The sequence below is a fragment of the Phragmites australis genome, chromosome 6 (assembly GCF_958298935.1).
Source record: "Phragmites australis chromosome 6, lpPhrAust1.1, whole genome shotgun sequence".
Lineage (NCBI taxonomy): Eukaryota > Viridiplantae > Streptophyta > Magnoliopsida > Poales > Poaceae > Phragmites > Phragmites australis.
Genome location: NC_084926.1, coordinates 9,777,305 through 9,793,357, shown reverse-complemented (window position 1 = coordinate 9,793,357; position 16,053 = coordinate 9,777,305). Strand labels below are relative to the sequence as shown.

Sequence of the window (16,053 nt, the reverse complement as noted above, 5' to 3'; positions counted from 1 at the left end):
AGTATGACCCTCCCCATCAACCTCTAGATGACTCTCATTGGTCCCAGGACTGGACGATGGACTTCCAGTGGTGGATGTCTTCTGTTTTTTCTCGCCGCACCTATCCTTCCACTTTTGCTCGTGCTGCAAGATATTCCAACAATGCAACAATCCGAACGATCTGCCTTTCGGATCTTTTGACTTATACAATTCACATGCATGCATTACCTACATATGTAAGTACACCTTATTAGACTTGCACCACTATATGAAATGACAATCAAATAAAGAAGAGAACATTATACCTTATCTTGTTCTGTCACCCCGCTTTGCCTCCTGTTTTGAATCTGAACATAACATCCACAAAATCGGTTAACACCTTCTAGTATGACAGACCAACGATGCTGTAGAGAATTGGAATTACGATCAGATGCAAAGTCCTTGTGCTCATGAAAATAATCAGTAATTCTTTGCCAATACGTAGCACGTGATTGTTCATTCCCTTGTATAGCATCCAAACTAACTTCTAGCCATGTTGACACCAACATGTTGTCTTCTTTTACACTGAAATTTTTTGATCTAGCCTTTTTTGCTTTTTGGGATGCACCAACTTCTACATGTGGCGTTTGTTGCTCCTCAAGTGGGCTTGCAAATTGACTATCATCCCAATACGGTCCATTGTCTTCAATGTTTCGATCACTCATCAAATCCAAAAAACTATCCATTGTTGTAACCTACACCTGCATAACACAAATTGTATACATATAATCAATTTCTAGCATTGCAAAATTTACACATAATCAATTTCTACCATTTCTCTCTACAGCCGGCCCACTCCAAACCTCTCTGCAGCCGGCTCCAAATATCTCCCCGTCGCCTAACTCTCCCAGTCGCCTCCCTCCTCCTCTCTCCCACTCCCCGGCCGGACTCCCTCCCTCTCTCCAGCCAGACTCCTGTGCCAGACTCCCTCCCCCTCCGAGTCCCTCTCTCGCTCAGATCTGCTGGGCGGGGCACCGGAGGTGCTGGGCCGTCAGCGCGGGCAGGGGGCCAGCAGCGCGGGATGCCAAGGGGCCCGACAGCGTGGGTGGGGAAGGGGGCCAGTGGCGCGGGCGGCCAAGGGGTCTGGCGGCGCAGGCAGTGGGGCAGCGACGCGAGCGGCGAAGGGGGCCAGCGGCGCGGGCGGCCAAGGGGTCCGGCGGCGTGGGGCACGCGGAGGAGGCGGCTGCGTCGGCCAAAACGGAGGAGCCGGCTGCCGGGCAAGGGGAGGAGGCGTCGGCGTGCCAAGCGGTGGGACAGGGGAGGGGGGCGAAGGTGTACCTGGCGTGGACGGCGGAGGAGATGTCCGTGGCGGCGCGGGAAGCTCGGTCGTTGATGGATAGGGGCTCGGTACACACTTCCTACAGATGAGGTTCGAAGATGCAATTTTAGGGGTCCCTCAAAGATGAGGGGTGAGAAAGGGGGTCAGTTGGAGAGATTTTTGCACTGTTTTTCCTAGAAAATAGGATAAGGAGTGGGAAAGGGGGCCGGATGGAGATGCTCTAATTGCGCATCCTACCGAACCCCCGCCATGCCTCGCCAAGTACGCGACGCTCCAATGACACGCTGCCTACATGGGATGACGGGACGCGGCTCCAGGCGCGCTGCGCAGGCATAAAGGTCAGAAATTCTTTTTCACGAGCGCGGCTTTGTTCAGGCCGCCCCGTTGACAGTCTACTTTTTATTTTTAGATTTTTTAAAAGAATTCAAATAACTTTTCTGAGCAAATTTTTTCTAAAATCTTTTCTCTTTAATTTTTTGAAAAAAGTATTCGAAAAACTTATTCAGAAAATAACGTGTCTTGATAACTTTTTTAAAAACTTTTCAAAAAAGAAAATTGCGGAGAATTTTTAAAAAAAAAGAAAATTAAGAGTTACTGTATGAGCGGGCTATTTCACCCGTGAAATGGCGCCGGAATCTTGCGGCTTGCTCCACGTTGTTTTGGAACTTTCCGTCGTCTCGGAGACAGCATCGCCGCGAGCACTGAACCAGCAACGCGCTATTTATTCACGAGTCGCTACTGCTAGCATAATATAGCAAGCGCGGAAAAGGGGAGGAGGGAGCGGGGCGAGCTAGCTGATTAGCCGTGTTGCCTATCTTTGGAGATTGTTTGGTTCGACCTTGGCCGGCGGCGAGGCGATGGACCAGGTGCTGCGCAAGAGCAGCCTGCGGTCGCACGGGTCCGGCAAGTCGTTGTCCAGGCCGGGGTCGGGGACGCTGGACCCGCGGTCCCACGAGGAGCGACCAATACTGGCCGGCAGCGACGGCGGCAACCGCCGGGAGGTCGTCGTGAAGATCGATGGGAACGGGAACGGGCACGCCCCGTTCTCCTTCCACTGCGCGGGAGGCGGAGGGGCGGGGAATGCGACTTCGAGCACCAACTCGATGGCCAGCACGCCGAGGGCGGCAAGCAGGACGAGGTCGAGCGGGACTAGCTCGCCGCGATCTCCGGCCAAGGTGTTGCGGGAGGGGAGCTACGAGTTCTGGAATAATGACGGCGGCGGCGGCGACGGGAGCGCTGCCACCGAGGCGTTTAGCTTCAAGAACCGTCCGCCGCAGGCGCCGTCGTCTTCATCGCAGGCGTCGTCCCTTTCGCTGTCGCCGCAGCCGGCGAACGCCGCGGGCGAGGGAGGCGAGGACCCGGCTACGCGGTTCATCGGGAACTTCCTCCGGAAGCAGGCGGCGTCCGGCGACGAGATGTCTCTCGACCCCGACATGGAAATGGAGGAGCTCGGGAGGACGGCGCAGCTGCGCGCGCAGACGTCCTTCTCTAGCTCGCTCGAACGGGATGCCCATGTCTCCTTCCATGAACCCCAAAAGCGGCTCTCCACGTCGTCATCTTCCTCCGATTCCAGTGCCGGCGACGGCTGCAAGCTGGTACGCTGCTTATCTACTTCCACCGCTGCGGGAGCGGGACCATTGCTGCGAGCCAAGACGCGCTCCCGGCTCATGGACCCGCCGCCGCAGCCGCAGTCGGCACCGGCACCGGCACCCGCCGCGGCTCCAGTCATCGACGAGGAGCGGAGGTCGTCTGTCTTGCGGACTCCTACAAAGTCCGGCCAGCTCTTCTCGGGGCTTATGTCCGGCCCCTTGGGCAAGTCAGGTCCCATGGACGAGGAGGAGGACCCATTCATGAACGAGGATATTCCCGACGACTTCAAGCGTGGGAAGCTGGACTCTCTGACCATCTTGCAGTGGGTCAGCTTGTTCGTCATCATCGCGGCTTTAGCGTGCAGCCTTAGCATAAGGATCTTGTCCGAGAAGAAGGTGTGGGGTTTGCACCTCTGGAAGTGGAAGCTCCTGGTGTTTGTGCTCATCTGTGGCCGTCTCGTCTCCGGATGGGTCATCAGGATTGCCGTGTTCGGTGTCGAACGCAACTTCTTGCTGCGGAAGCGTGTGCTCTACTTTGTGTATGGCATGCGCAGCGCCGTGCAGAATGCGCTCTGGCTCGGCCTGGTGCTTGCCTCTTGGCACTTCTTGTTTGACAAGAACGTCCAGCAGGAGACAAACACTCCAGTGATGCGCTACGTGACCAAGATACTATTCTGCTTCCTCGTCGCGACGCTGGTCCGCCTTGCCAAGACGCTGCTGCTCAAGGTGCTGGCCTCGTCCTTCCATGTCTCCGCATATTTTGATCGGATTCAGGAGGCATTGCTCAACCAATATGTCATAGAGACACTTTCTGGGCCGCCATTAGTTGATGAAAACGATGTGCTTGAGGAGGTTCACGAGCTCCAACGTGCAGGCGCAACCATCCCGAATGAGCTTCGTAGGGTGGTGCCAACCAAGAATGTTTCTGGGCAAAGGAGTATTCGGTTATCAGGGATCATGCCAAAGGGAGAAGGTAGCAAGCAACTGTCGAAGGAGAAAGGAGAGGGGATCCCTATTGACAAGCTTCATAGGCTCAACCAGAAAAACGTCTCAGCTTGGAACATGAAGAAGTTGATGAGGATTGTTCGGTTTGGGACACTAATGACAATGGATGAGCAGATACAGCAGGCAACAGGCGAGGGGGGTGAATCAGCGACACAGATTCGCAGTGAATATGAGGCAAAGATAGCTGCCAAGAAAATCTTTCACAATGTAGGGAAACCTGGCTCCAAGTAAGTATTTCTTCATTATCTCAGTTAGATGTTCTTATCTCTTAATTTGCAGGTTGCATCGTTGCCAGTTCTTTTTGTCATGATCATATAAACACTACAGTTTGTCTGTAATGTAGGAATTTCTGCTCGTGATATGAGCTGATGTGTGATTATTCCTCAGGGATACTATGCTAACTAGTCTGATTGCCGCGTCTACGCGCGCCTGTTTTTATTATACTGTGTAGAGCACGATAAAAGAAGACTAAAAAAATTAGATTCACAAATTTTGTACATTTCAATATTTTTTTTATAAAATTATTAATGTTAAATACATTCAATTAATTATGGAGAAAACAATAGTACTTTTATGCATGCACATAGTTTTAACATTTAGGTGGAAGTAATACTAACCTAAATTTTTTTGAGTTTTAGATATTTTTCTTTACATTTTAGTTTTTTTCAGCCAATTTATTAATGTAACTAATATTCATTTCGACATTTTTCTAGAATTTTCCGAAAAAGAAAATTACATATATATATATATATATATATATACATATGTATATATGTATACATGTATACCTATATGTATGTGTATATATATATACACGTGTGTATACATGTACATACACATGGCCCACTGCTACAATAGCTACAGTAATGAGAATTCAGATATTCCATACACTTTAGTATATAGTAGTTGATTGTCGTCGTAGTCCGCTGCAGTTATTTAATGTTTATTGCAAATAAGAATTACAGAAATTCAGAAATGTTTAACTAAAATGCTCTTGTTTTAGTATTCCAAATCTTGTAGTTCAAAGCGTAATGGCAACTTGCTGGTTCAACAATTTATCTTTAATGTGCGAATAATGCAGGTACATATACTTGTCAGACTTGATGCAATTCGTGAGGCAGGAAGAAGTCATCAAAGCAATTAATCTTTTTGAAGGAGCACAGGAGAACAGGGTCAGCAAGAGGTCTCTCAAGAATTGGGTGGTAATGATTTTGTCACCGCGCTTCTTAATGTGCAAAGTGGAGTTATAACGGGTTCTGAAGATGACTGTACTAACATTTTCATATGGATTCTCCTGTAGGTGAATGCATTTAGAGAGCGCAAAGCTCTTGCCTTAACACTTAACGATACAAAAACTGCAGTAAACAAGCTCAACCTGATGGCTAATGTTTTCGTTGGGATCATTGTGTTTGCTCTCTGCCTTCTAATTCTGGGCATAGCAACAACGCATTTCTTTGTCTTCCTCAGTTCACAACTTCTTGTGGTAGTTTTCGTATTTGGAAATACTCTGAAGACAGTTTTTGAGGCGATTGTGTTCTTGTTCGTGATGCATCCTTTTGATGTTGGGGATCGTTGTGAAATTGAAGATGTTCAGGTAGTTAATCTTCTTGCTCTTTGTCCACCGAATGTTTTCTCACACTTATTGACAGGAATTTCACTGCCTTGATTTCAGGTGGTTGTTGAGGAAATGAATATCATGACAACCGTGTTTCTCCGATATGATAACCTGAAGATCTATTATCCAAACAGTGTACTTGCCACCAAACCAATCATGAATTACTACAGAAGTCCTGATATGGGAGAAGGGATTGACTTTTCCATTCATGTTGCTACCCCAGTGGAGAAACTGGCCCTCATGAAGGAACGAATACTACGGTACGTATCATCTTTCCTCCTTAGTTGTTTTGATCGTATCAGACTTCTTAAACACTTAAGCTATGAGCGCATTGGCAAAGAATGTAAAATGTGATCTTGGGTATTTCCTTCTATCTCTAGTGGACTATAGAATTTACACTTTTATGCTTGATGTGAGAACATGTGTCGTAGCAAATTGGGTGAGCGAGGCAGCCTGGATCCTCAGTTCCTCACTCGCGAGGGAGACATCCAAATCCTATTATCTGTAGAAACACTATAGTAAGGTGCTGCAAAGACGTAGTCGAGGCACTGTGCTGCCTGTGTGATGGCAAGGGAGACTGGGAGAAGTTTGCACAATCGCACATGTGGTGGGCTAGTATGTGATGGTAGGCGGAAAGGATTTAGTTGACGATAGAGAGGGCCGGCATAGCTCAGATTAAAAGGACTTTAATAGAAAACCTTTCAAATATGTTTTTCTTACAAAATCTACTGCAGAGACCACGAATAAATGAGTTGATCAGAGAAATGAACCCTGGATTTGAACGTGGGGAGTATTAATTAATAGCAAATTTGCTGCTACTGATTCATAGAAATTCATTAGGCACTTGGGTTTAATTTTGCTTCTGATTTTACTACATTGACCTAATCAACGATTTCACTTGTAAATTGCAGTTACATAGACAACAACAAGGAACATTGGTACCCGGGAGCCATGGTTGTCCTACGGGATGTCGATGACACCAACAAGCTGAAAGTATCAATATGGCTCCGGCACACACTCAACTTCCAGGACATGGGGATGAGGTTCGTGAGGAGGGAGCTGGTGCTCCAGGAGATGATCAAAGTATCGAAGGACCTCGACATCGAGTACCGGATGTTGCCGCTTGATGTGAATGTACGGAATGCGCCTCCCATCCAGTCCACAAGGATGCCTACAACATGGAGTTATTCTTGAAGCTGTAACAAAGACCAGACCATTGAGCTATGAGATTGCAGATGGTGTGTTACCTTCCATGGATTGATTTTAGCTGCAAGATCTTGGCGGAAGCCAGCGAAGTAGCAAGTGGTTTGAGCTGCAAGGGCTTGGTAGCAACTACTCCCCGTTAGTGGGCAGATTAGCATGTAGCGGGGCAGCCGTCACTTGTGCACCCTGTAATTAATGTATTCTGTTGCGTGATGATAGATAGCTTCGGTACATTTGATGGAAAACGGTGGCTTGGCGACAGTGGTAATTAAAGATGGCAAATATGGCATGGCATTGTATAGGCAAACTTGAAATTGCGCGTGCCGAATTGCCGATCCAATTGTTGAACTGACTCAACTCTGTCCAAATCTGGTGAAGAACCGATGGCAGCTGGTCCGCGCGAGCGGACGACTGCAACTTCGCCCATCTCCTCGAGTGTACATGGCAGGTGCTCCTGGATGGAGCCTGTTTCTCCGCTTGCGGGTGTGGCGCCGCCTGCCGTGCGCGGCATCTGATTCCATGGTTCTGATCCCGTCCGCCTCGAAAGCTAGTTATTCTGGCGCAGGTGCGCAGCCACCTGCCGTCCAAATCGTTGGCGTCGCATGGGAAAGGCTCGGCTCGGCTGCATGTGAAGCGCCGGGCACCACCTGATTCCTAGTTGCCATCGCCATCGCCATCGTGCAAAGTAATGCTCGCGCCGGCCAGGTGCCAAAGCAGAATGGATGGAATCAGGATGCGGGATGCCGACAGTGGCAGTGGAGATGTGGGTTTTGGGTGCTGCAGCACAGTGGAGAGATGGCGAAGCAGTGCTCTGCCATAAGAACTGGAGCAGTAGTGACGAAATGGGGATGTTGGTGGACTGCTTTGTATCTGAAGTTCTGAACTTTTCTTCTCCTTTAGACTTTAACTTCAGAAAATTACGTTGGCAAGTTGAACTTACATTTCTCGTTCAAGAACTCCAGATCTTATATAGCAGATGTTCCATCTCAGACCTTAATCGATATCTCTACCACCACGGTGAACTCATCCCAACTAAACCAACAGAACACACGAAATCAGAAAGAACTGGTACCACCGATGACTAAACAGAACAGTTGTATGAGCATATATTTATCAGAAAGTGTGCCTTTTATTTATCAAAGTTCAACCGAAACATCAACCCCAAGTTCGAAGTTCTAAGATCTATAGCAGGGATGAGAATAACATATGAATCTCTCACCAAATTACGAATTCGAGGTTCTAAACATCTATAGCAGGGATTAGAATTTCGCATATGAATCACTCAATGAATTTCAGAATCAGACCCATGTACATGTCACTAGCTCCAATGTTCAGTGAAAACCGGGAGCATCCACTCTTCAGTTAAGGCGTTGGCGCTGCATCCTGGAGCTCAAACCCTCTCTCAACTGCGTAGTCCACGAAGCTGTACAAGGGCAGCACCCGATCGCCGTACTTGTCCGCGAACCTGTCTGCCTCCGTCTTCGCCTGCGCCTTGAGCTCATCCACGATGCCGAGCGCGCGGTCCATGCCCAGCGCGCGCAGGACGCTGGCGTTGCTCCTCATCTTGCCGTTCCCCGACGCGCTCCGGACGTCGTCGACGAGCTCGTAGAGGACGCCGATGGTGCGGCCGTAGCGCCGCAGCGCGGCCTCCTCGTCGGGCCCGGCCCCGCCGAGCATGGCGCCGCAGGCAGCGGAGCACTCGGCCATCTCGCCGAACTTCTTGGTCAGGACCTGCATGACCACGGCCTCGCCGAGGGCGGCGGCGCCGGCCAGATCGAGGAACTGGCCGGCCGCCATGCCGGTGGATCCCACGGCGCGCGCGAGCTCCGCGAGGACGCGGAGGAGGACGGCGTGGGGGACCGGATCGGGGGATGGGGTGTGGGAGATGACGTGGGTGTAGGCGAGTGGGAAGAGCGCGTCGCCGGCGAGGACGGCCATGTCGGTTCCGTAGGCCGCGTGCGTGGAGGGGCGTCCGCGTCTCGTGGGCGCAGCGTCGAAGCAGGGCAGGTCGTCGTGCACGAGCGACGCCGCGTGGAGCATCTCGAGCGCCGCGGCGGCCGGGAGTGCGGCCGCACGCGACGCACCGAGGAGCTCGCAGGCGGCGACGCAGAGCACGGGGGGCGCGCGCTTGGCGGCGCCCTCCTTGCCTGCACCCGGGAGCACGGCGTGGCGCATGGCGGAGTGTATGCTCTCTGGCGGGCGCATGGGCATCGTGGCGTCGAGCTCGGACTCCACCTCGGCGATCAGGGAGGTCCAGTAGCGGCGCAGGTTGAAAGAAGCGGACGCGGCGGACGCGGCGGAGGAGGCCCGGACGGGGAGCAAGCGGTGAGATTTGGGGCCGGTGGAGGGGAGCTTCAGGAGGGGGAAGGAGAGGAAGAGGGAGGAGAGAGCCATCGCCATAGGGAATTTGGGAAGATTGGGGTTCGGATGTGGTTTCGTGGATTTGGGTGCGTAGTGATGGTGCAGATGTCGTTACTCGCCTTTGGGTTAGGTTTTTCTCCACTCATCCCCGTTATCAGGGGTGTTTGATATGTGTATTTCACGCCATATTGCAAGTGTGGAATACAGTATCACATCATATTTACTGTGCATCGATATCATAATATCTAAGTGTGGAATACAGTATTACAAGTGTGAAATACAGTATTTCATCATATTTACTGTGCATCTATCAACTGAAAATAGATAAAATTATACTTGATGTGATTTACACGCCATCCGTGAGCAAGGATTTCAAAAGGGGATTTAAGTTTTATGTCCAAAGGGTCTCTGAGCTTAAAGGCATGTCTTGCATGGCGGCCTGACTAACAATGGGTGTCAGCTGGAGCGTTGTCAGATACGGAAGAGCAGGGTGGGGGCAGGAGCGAGCTAGAGATCAAAGAAGAGCAGTAAGGGATAAATGAAATGGAGGTAAAAAGACGAATTGCTAATTGGATAATCATCTGACTATCCTAAGACGTGGAGTGCAATTTCGTTGATTTTCACTCGCTTGAAAAATTGCACCTCTCGTGTTCCATGCTAACTTTTGCAATAAATTAGATCAATATGTTCAATAATGTGCAATATTAACAATGCAATAACATTATGACAACCAAAAACACTAGTTATATAAAGAAGAGATATTGGTTATAGGCTAGGTTATTTTTTTAGAAACTGAGCACGGCCCTTGTGTCAGCCAGACATCCGCATTTTCTTAGATATCTAATTACTGGTCCGATATCCATATTAGGCATCACCACTGATGAGGTTAAATTTTCGGATCGGCAACAACAGTTCACGATTCTATGACAAAAAGGAGGCAAATTTGGGAATTTAGACAACATACGCGACCGTATTTGCGAAAATAGACAACATGTCGACGTATTTGCAAATCTAGCACTCGTATTCGGTATCTCAAATACCGAAATTGGAATTTCGGAAACTGAAAATCCGAAAACACCGTATTCGGCAACTGAGGTGCCGAATACGGCACTGTGGGCCGTATTCGGCACCTCAGTTGCCGAATACACCCTGTACTCTGCTGTATTCGGCAACTGAGGTGCCGAATACAGCCCACAGTGCCGTATTCGGCACCTCAGTTGCCGAATTCAGTACATCATGTCACTTTCACGTCTTGTCGATGCTTTCGGTGTGTGCGTGCCAGCGGGATGCTGCTTTTGCGCTTAATAAAAGCCCTGGCTCGCAGAAGAGAGAAGGGAGAAGAGAAGAGAGCAGCAAAGGAGAGAAGGGAGAAGAGAAGAGAGCAGCAAAGGAGAGAAGGGAGAAGAAAAGAGAGCAGCAGTGGAGAGAAGGGAGAAGAAAAGAGAGCAGCAGTGGAGAGAAGAGAGTAGCAACGGAGCAACGCTAGGAGAAGCAGCTCGAGCAGAGGGGGCAGCCGGAGAGGATCAACACGAGCAGCAGCCGCACTCAATTTCCTTAAGGTAAGTTTTTAGATTACGTAGTTAATTAGTAATTATAATTAGATTTTTCTTAGTTCGTTCAGAAGTATATTAATCATTTTGTCAGTATATTGTTAAATTCATTCAAGTACATTTGATTAATTATATTATTTTGGTAAATTAGAGTATTTAAATTAATGATTTAGTTGGGTTATATAATTTTTATTAGTAAGTGTGATTAGATTCTTTACTTAATATAGTAACATGAATTTACGGGATTTAATCTAGGTAATTAGTTTTATTAAAGTAATATAATTAATCAATTAACTTGATTAATTAGTTTAATCACTTAGGTTTGGTAGAACCGTAGAAGATAGTGTCCAGTAGCAACAAAGATGCATATTAGTTGTATATTGCACTATTTAATTAGTATTATTTTTGTACTTATTATTTATTACATGTATATTTATTTAGGAGATACGGTATGATTTTCCATATTTATTATGGAGAACGTCCCACAGTTTTGCACGGGAGACTTGTAACAATTCAGAACTGCCAGCACATAGAGAGTTCGGTTGAGGTACCTATTGATCTAGATGGCCTGAAATCACATATTATGCGCCTTTTGCGTGTGAACCAGCAGTCCCATACTGTTGTCTTAGAGGGTGTACGGCCGCGGCTTGTTCCAAATAGCTCGGTCATTGTCCATACGTTGTTCGAGATGAGTAGGAACAACGCATGGGCTTTGTACTCACGCAAGGCATTGGAGGAGAACTTTGATATGGCGGTGTACGTAAACATAGTGTCACGACTGGTGCAAGGTGATGCAGTGACCACTGTGGAAGGCTCAAGCCAGGAGGTGATGCATGAAGAGGATGGAGGGCATGTCGGGGAGGGCAGTTCCAGTAGAGAGGGAGGTAGAGTGGACCCTGGTGAGGTCGATGCAGGATGCATGGATAATGAAGACGGTGGTAGCGGGGATGAAGAAGCTGCTGACAATGATGACCCGGTCCCGGCGATCCAGTACTTTCGTGGTACTGGGCTCCTGGAGTGTGTCGTCGTTGAGTATAACACCTTATCTAACTGGGGATACCAGAATAGCGACATTCAGGTCGGGCAACAGTTTCGTAACAGAGGGGAGGTCATCCATTTTATTAGCAACTATGCTGTAATAACAAGAAGGGACCACAAGTGCGCCCGGTCTAACCCTACGGAGTATGAGGTCAGGTGTACGAAGCACCCGAATTGCCCTTACTTCGTACGAGCACATCAGCCGAAATATGAGAACTATTTTGTGATTAGTAGACACACCCCACATACATGCAGCGAAGAGGCTATTAGGAATGTGAGCCACGCCGTTGATGCGAGGTTCGTAGCCCAACTCCTCATCACGCTTATTGGCACAGAAATTTGTTTGTCGCCAAAATCGATTATGGGGGAGGTGCACACTAAGACTGGCATGCTTATCAATTACCACACCGCGTGGCGAGCGAAGCAGAAGGCGTTGAAGATGCTGTTTGGAAGCTTCGAAGAGTCATACAACAATGCTCCGAGACTGCTGCAGAAGATTGCCATGACGAATCCAGGGACTCAGTGGGCTATGGCGGATGAGCCGATCAGGCTAGATGATGGGTCATATAGCACCACTGACCGATACCTCATTAGGTTATTCTGGTCCTTTGGACAATGCATCGAAGCATTCAGGCATTGTAGGCCGGTTGTATGCGTGGATGCCACATTTCTAAGCGGCAAGTTCCATGGTACCCTTATGACAGCAATGGCGGCGGATGCAAATAATCAGATCATTCCTCTCGCCTTTGCAATGGTTGAGAGTGAAAACAATGATAGTTGGTTGTGGTTCCTCACCTTGGTAAGGACACGTGTCGTGGGAAATAGGGAACGAGTTTGCGTCATCTCAGACCGCAACAAGGGTCTTCTGCATGCGTTGGACGTGCTGCATGATAGCACAAACTGCTCCATTGCATGGCCTGATGTGGAGAGAAGATGGTGCATGCGACACTTGGGTGCGAACCTGTACACAAGGTACCGCAGCAAGTCGCTTGTAAAGAGATTCAAAGGGCTATGTCTTCAGAACCAGCAGGCGAAGTTCAATGAGATATGGAGAGAGTTAAATGAGACCACTCGCAAGATGATGGCAGACCAGCAAGCAGGGGAGGATCAACTGCGGGCGCAAATGGTTGGGGGCCAAACTATCGTTAGTCGTTCACGTGGTACATTTAGCCAGTGGATAGCGGGGAAGCCGGCGGAGCGTTGGGCCCTTATCCATGACACTCATGGTGCCAGGTTAGCGCATAGAATTGTAATTATCATATTGTACCGATTCTTATGCAAATAGCCATTCTAAAATTATTGTATCCCATGTTAGGTACTCCATCATGACAACGAACATAGCGGAGGCGTTCAACAATGTCCTGAAGGGAGTACGGGGCCTCCCGTTGTGTGCCATTATTGAGCTCACATTCTACAGAACGGCGGACTACTTTCGAGACCGTGGTAATGCTGCTATGAAGTGCAGCACACGGTTTTCACCTAAGGTGGAGCAAATCATATCAAGAAGGAAGAGCAAGGCACACTTTCATCGGTCGAGGATCTACGACTTGGCCAACAATGACTTTGAGGTCATGTGCCGCCGTAGGTATGCTTCAGGGTATAGCGCCGGGGACACCGTGCAGCAATGTCAACTTGGACCTAACGAGGTGAAGTGCACATGCAATAAGCCAAAACTGCACCATATCCCGTGCTCGCATGTCTTAGCCGCTTGCAGGGACATAGGTGGCAATGACGGATCACAGTACGTATCACCGTACTTCACGATCGATGCATTGAGAAGCACATGGCTTCCAAAGATGCGGTCCTTTAACATCGGAACCAACTACAAATCGATCGAGGGCCCTAAGTGGCTACCTTATCCACGAGCACGACGCACAGATCCGGGAAGGCCTAGATCTACGAGGCTGCAAGGTGACATGGATGAAGCAGATGCTGTTGATGGCCTTCGCAGGTGCAAACTTTGCAAACAACCTGGACATGACAGGAGGACTTGCCCGACCCGTCAGTAAACTATCAGCCCACTGTCAAACTGAACTGTCTTAGAGACTTTGTATTGAAAAATGTTATTCACCTGTTAGTTGTACTACTTATTGTGCATTATGTGGTTTGCACTGTACCCCTTTAGACAAGAAATGACCATTGTATTGTAAATGTAATTTTATTTATTTATTTCGTGTTTCTTAAATATTCATGGATCCGTGTTTTGATGCAGAGACAGAGCGTAGGTAGTCAGTGAGCAAGAAATCTATGGCGGGATCCTCTAGTACAGGCTTTCCATGGACACCTGCAACGATCGCTATAGCACTTAATGCCTCCTTACAGGTTGTGCGCGAAGGAAACGATGATCCGTTAAAGGAGAACAACATAATCCAAGCCGTGGCGAAATTGCATGCAAGACCCATATGTTCTAGGTTAACCGCGCCACTCCAATGTGTAACCACCGAGGACCTTAGGGCCCTCTTGTATCACCGGCGTCAAATGTATCTGAGGGTCCGCGAACTGGCCGACCATCCTTCTGTGATAGGTTTCTCTAGGAGGCAAAGAACGATAGTAATGTCGCCAGACCAGTATGCATCCCATATTCAGGTATGTCATATAAACATTTGGTCACCCTACTTATCTTATTTCCATTGATTCGAATGATCCTCTTCTGCGTCAGGCTTTCCCGGAAGACGAACAGTTGATCAACAAAGAAATCTCACACTTCTTGACGATGTGTATGCTCTTCGGCGGGGGTGTGATGCCTGGTTCGCGTAGAAGACGACGACAGTCAGCGAATCAAAGGGGTACAGAGGCGACCTCTACGAATCATCCAGATAATGACGAGGACGAAGACGATGACGATTTCATGCCCCCCATGCCTAGACGTTCGAACAGAAATACAGGAGAAAGTTCTAGGAACACTGCAAGAAGACGTTCACGCACAACATCGAGATGCCATACAACTGATAGGGAAATAGGACGTGGTACCACCTCGGAGAAACCTCAAGATGATGACGACGACGACGATTTCATGCCACAACGACCCCGCCCTCCGAGGCTTCCATCTCCGGAGGACACCGATGACCCTGAAAATGATGATGGATTTGCTCGTACTCATTTTTACAACTTCCCAGAACCACCTCGGAGACGACAACTATCTTACCCGGATAGCTTTGACCATCGCACCTGGAATTCTTACGCTAATTTGCGTCGCCACTTTCCTTCGCCCTAAGCATCTATTGTAACCCTATATATTTTATTCCCTTAAGGCATGATATTATGTTCTTTAGGCGTATCGTACATGATAATGTTTGTTGTTGTTCGCTCTTTATGTGTAACCTCTGTACCGGGTTCCATGCTACTTATGCTTTACAACTACTATTGTTTCCTCTGTACTGAGAATTTCTTAAATTAACAATACAGTGAATAAGACATAATAGGGATGACCTCGACATTAAAATCAATAATACATGTGTCATGACAAATTGTCCTGGCTACTCAACGGCGACGATGCCTCACACAATCTCCAGGCGTGTAAGCGTCTGGCGGGTGTGTGGCTCTCATCCCAGCAGCCTGCGCAGGCCCCTGCCTTGCGTGCCCTTGGTCGTCTTCATCATCATCTGCCTGCCCTGTGGGAACCCCACCGAACGTGTATCCCGCCCCGCTTACTCGGCTCTGCATGTACCATGCCGAAGGATCCTCGTGCGGAAGTGTGGACGGCCCTAGAACGTGCTCCGATGGAGTCCAGTGTGCCGAAGGCTCGCCATGCTGGTACCAATGTGAACTTCCAGGTTCATTGAGATCATAGGAGGACTGTCCGCCGAGTAGATCAGTGAAGGTGGCGGTCGCATGCATTGCAGCACCCCAGTCAAAAGCATTAGGGTCGCTCCAGCAAGGGGTCTGCTGCGTGTAGTCAACGACGTCCTCCTGATGAGTAGATGCTGCAGTCGGAGGTGTCATCGTAGCCGGAGGTGCTAGTGAACCCAGCGTAACCTGCTCGGGCGCAGGAGGCTGCGTGCACTCCTCGGCCTCAGCACCGGAACATGAGACATGACGCGCCGAAGCTGAAGATGTATGTCGTGATTCTGACCGGACGGGTTCCTCACGAGCACTGGATGATCGCCTGCTGTGGGAGGATCGCCTGCTGTGGGAGGCACGAGACGGGTCCATGGCATGTTGGTCGTACCCCCTCCATTGCGGGGCACACCCACCTAGACCACGTATAGCGTTTAGGAAGCGGGATCCTCTTGTCCTCATGTACTCCCGGAGAGGGTTACGATCCCTCTGCGATGATGACCTGCTTGGTTCCCCAAAAGGTTGATCCGCTTGCGTATGCATCTCATACGCCTCTTCAGTCTGTATAAGATGAGGGACATGTCAGTAATACACAGATTTTCCAAAGAAAACTTCAAT

General features: G+C 49.0%; 4 protein-coding genes across 5 annotated transcripts; 3 read left to right on the top strand and 1 right to left on the bottom strand.

Moving 5' to 3' along the window:
• Positions 1-1,978: 1,978 nt before the first annotated feature.
• Positions 1,979-7,023, top strand: LOC133921584 (mechanosensitive ion channel protein 6-like). The gene is made up of 5 exons (XM_062366524.1): positions 1,979-4,118; positions 4,973-5,093; positions 5,192-5,485; positions 5,564-5,766; positions 6,418-7,023. Exons 1-5 carry the CDS (start codon positions 2,155-2,157, stop codon positions 6,698-6,700), a joined length of 2,865 nt encoding a protein of 954 aa, XP_062222508.1. The 5' UTR covers positions 1,979-2,154; the 3' UTR covers positions 6,701-7,023.
• A 768-nt stretch (positions 7,024-7,791) lies between these two features.
• LOC133921585 (heterodimeric geranylgeranyl pyrophosphate synthase small subunit, chloroplastic-like) lies at positions 7,792-9,198 on the bottom strand. The gene has a single exon (XM_062366526.1). The coding sequence runs from the start codon at positions 9,107-9,109 to the stop codon at positions 8,072-8,074; it is 1,038 nt and encodes a 345-aa protein (XP_062222510.1). The 5' UTR covers positions 9,110-9,198; the 3' UTR covers positions 7,792-8,071.
• A 1,106-nt stretch (positions 9,199-10,304) lies between these two features.
• On the top strand, positions 10,305-15,407 carry LOC133921583 (uncharacterized). Of its 2 annotated transcripts, XM_062366523.1 has the most exons (3): positions 10,305-10,629; positions 13,871-14,244; positions 14,318-15,407. In XM_062366523.1, the coding sequence occupies exons 2-3, from the start codon at positions 13,906-13,908 to the stop codon at positions 14,870-14,872; spliced, it is 894 nt and encodes a 297-aa protein (XP_062222507.1). In that variant the 5' UTR covers positions 10,305-10,629; positions 13,871-13,905; the 3' UTR covers positions 14,873-15,407. The 2 variants fall into 2 exon arrangements, with proteins under 2 accessions (XP_062222507.1, XP_062222506.1); XM_062366522.1 differs by lacking the exon at positions 10,305-10,629 and having other exon boundaries at positions 13,798-14,244.
• LOC133921581 (uncharacterized) lies at positions 12,199-13,697 on the top strand. The gene is made up of 2 exons (XM_062366521.1): positions 12,199-12,891; positions 12,974-13,697. Exons 1-2 carry the CDS (start codon positions 12,356-12,358, stop codon positions 13,665-13,667), a joined length of 1,230 nt encoding a protein of 409 aa, XP_062222505.1. The 5' UTR covers positions 12,199-12,355; the 3' UTR covers positions 13,668-13,697.
• Positions 15,408-16,053: the final 646 nt, after the last annotated feature.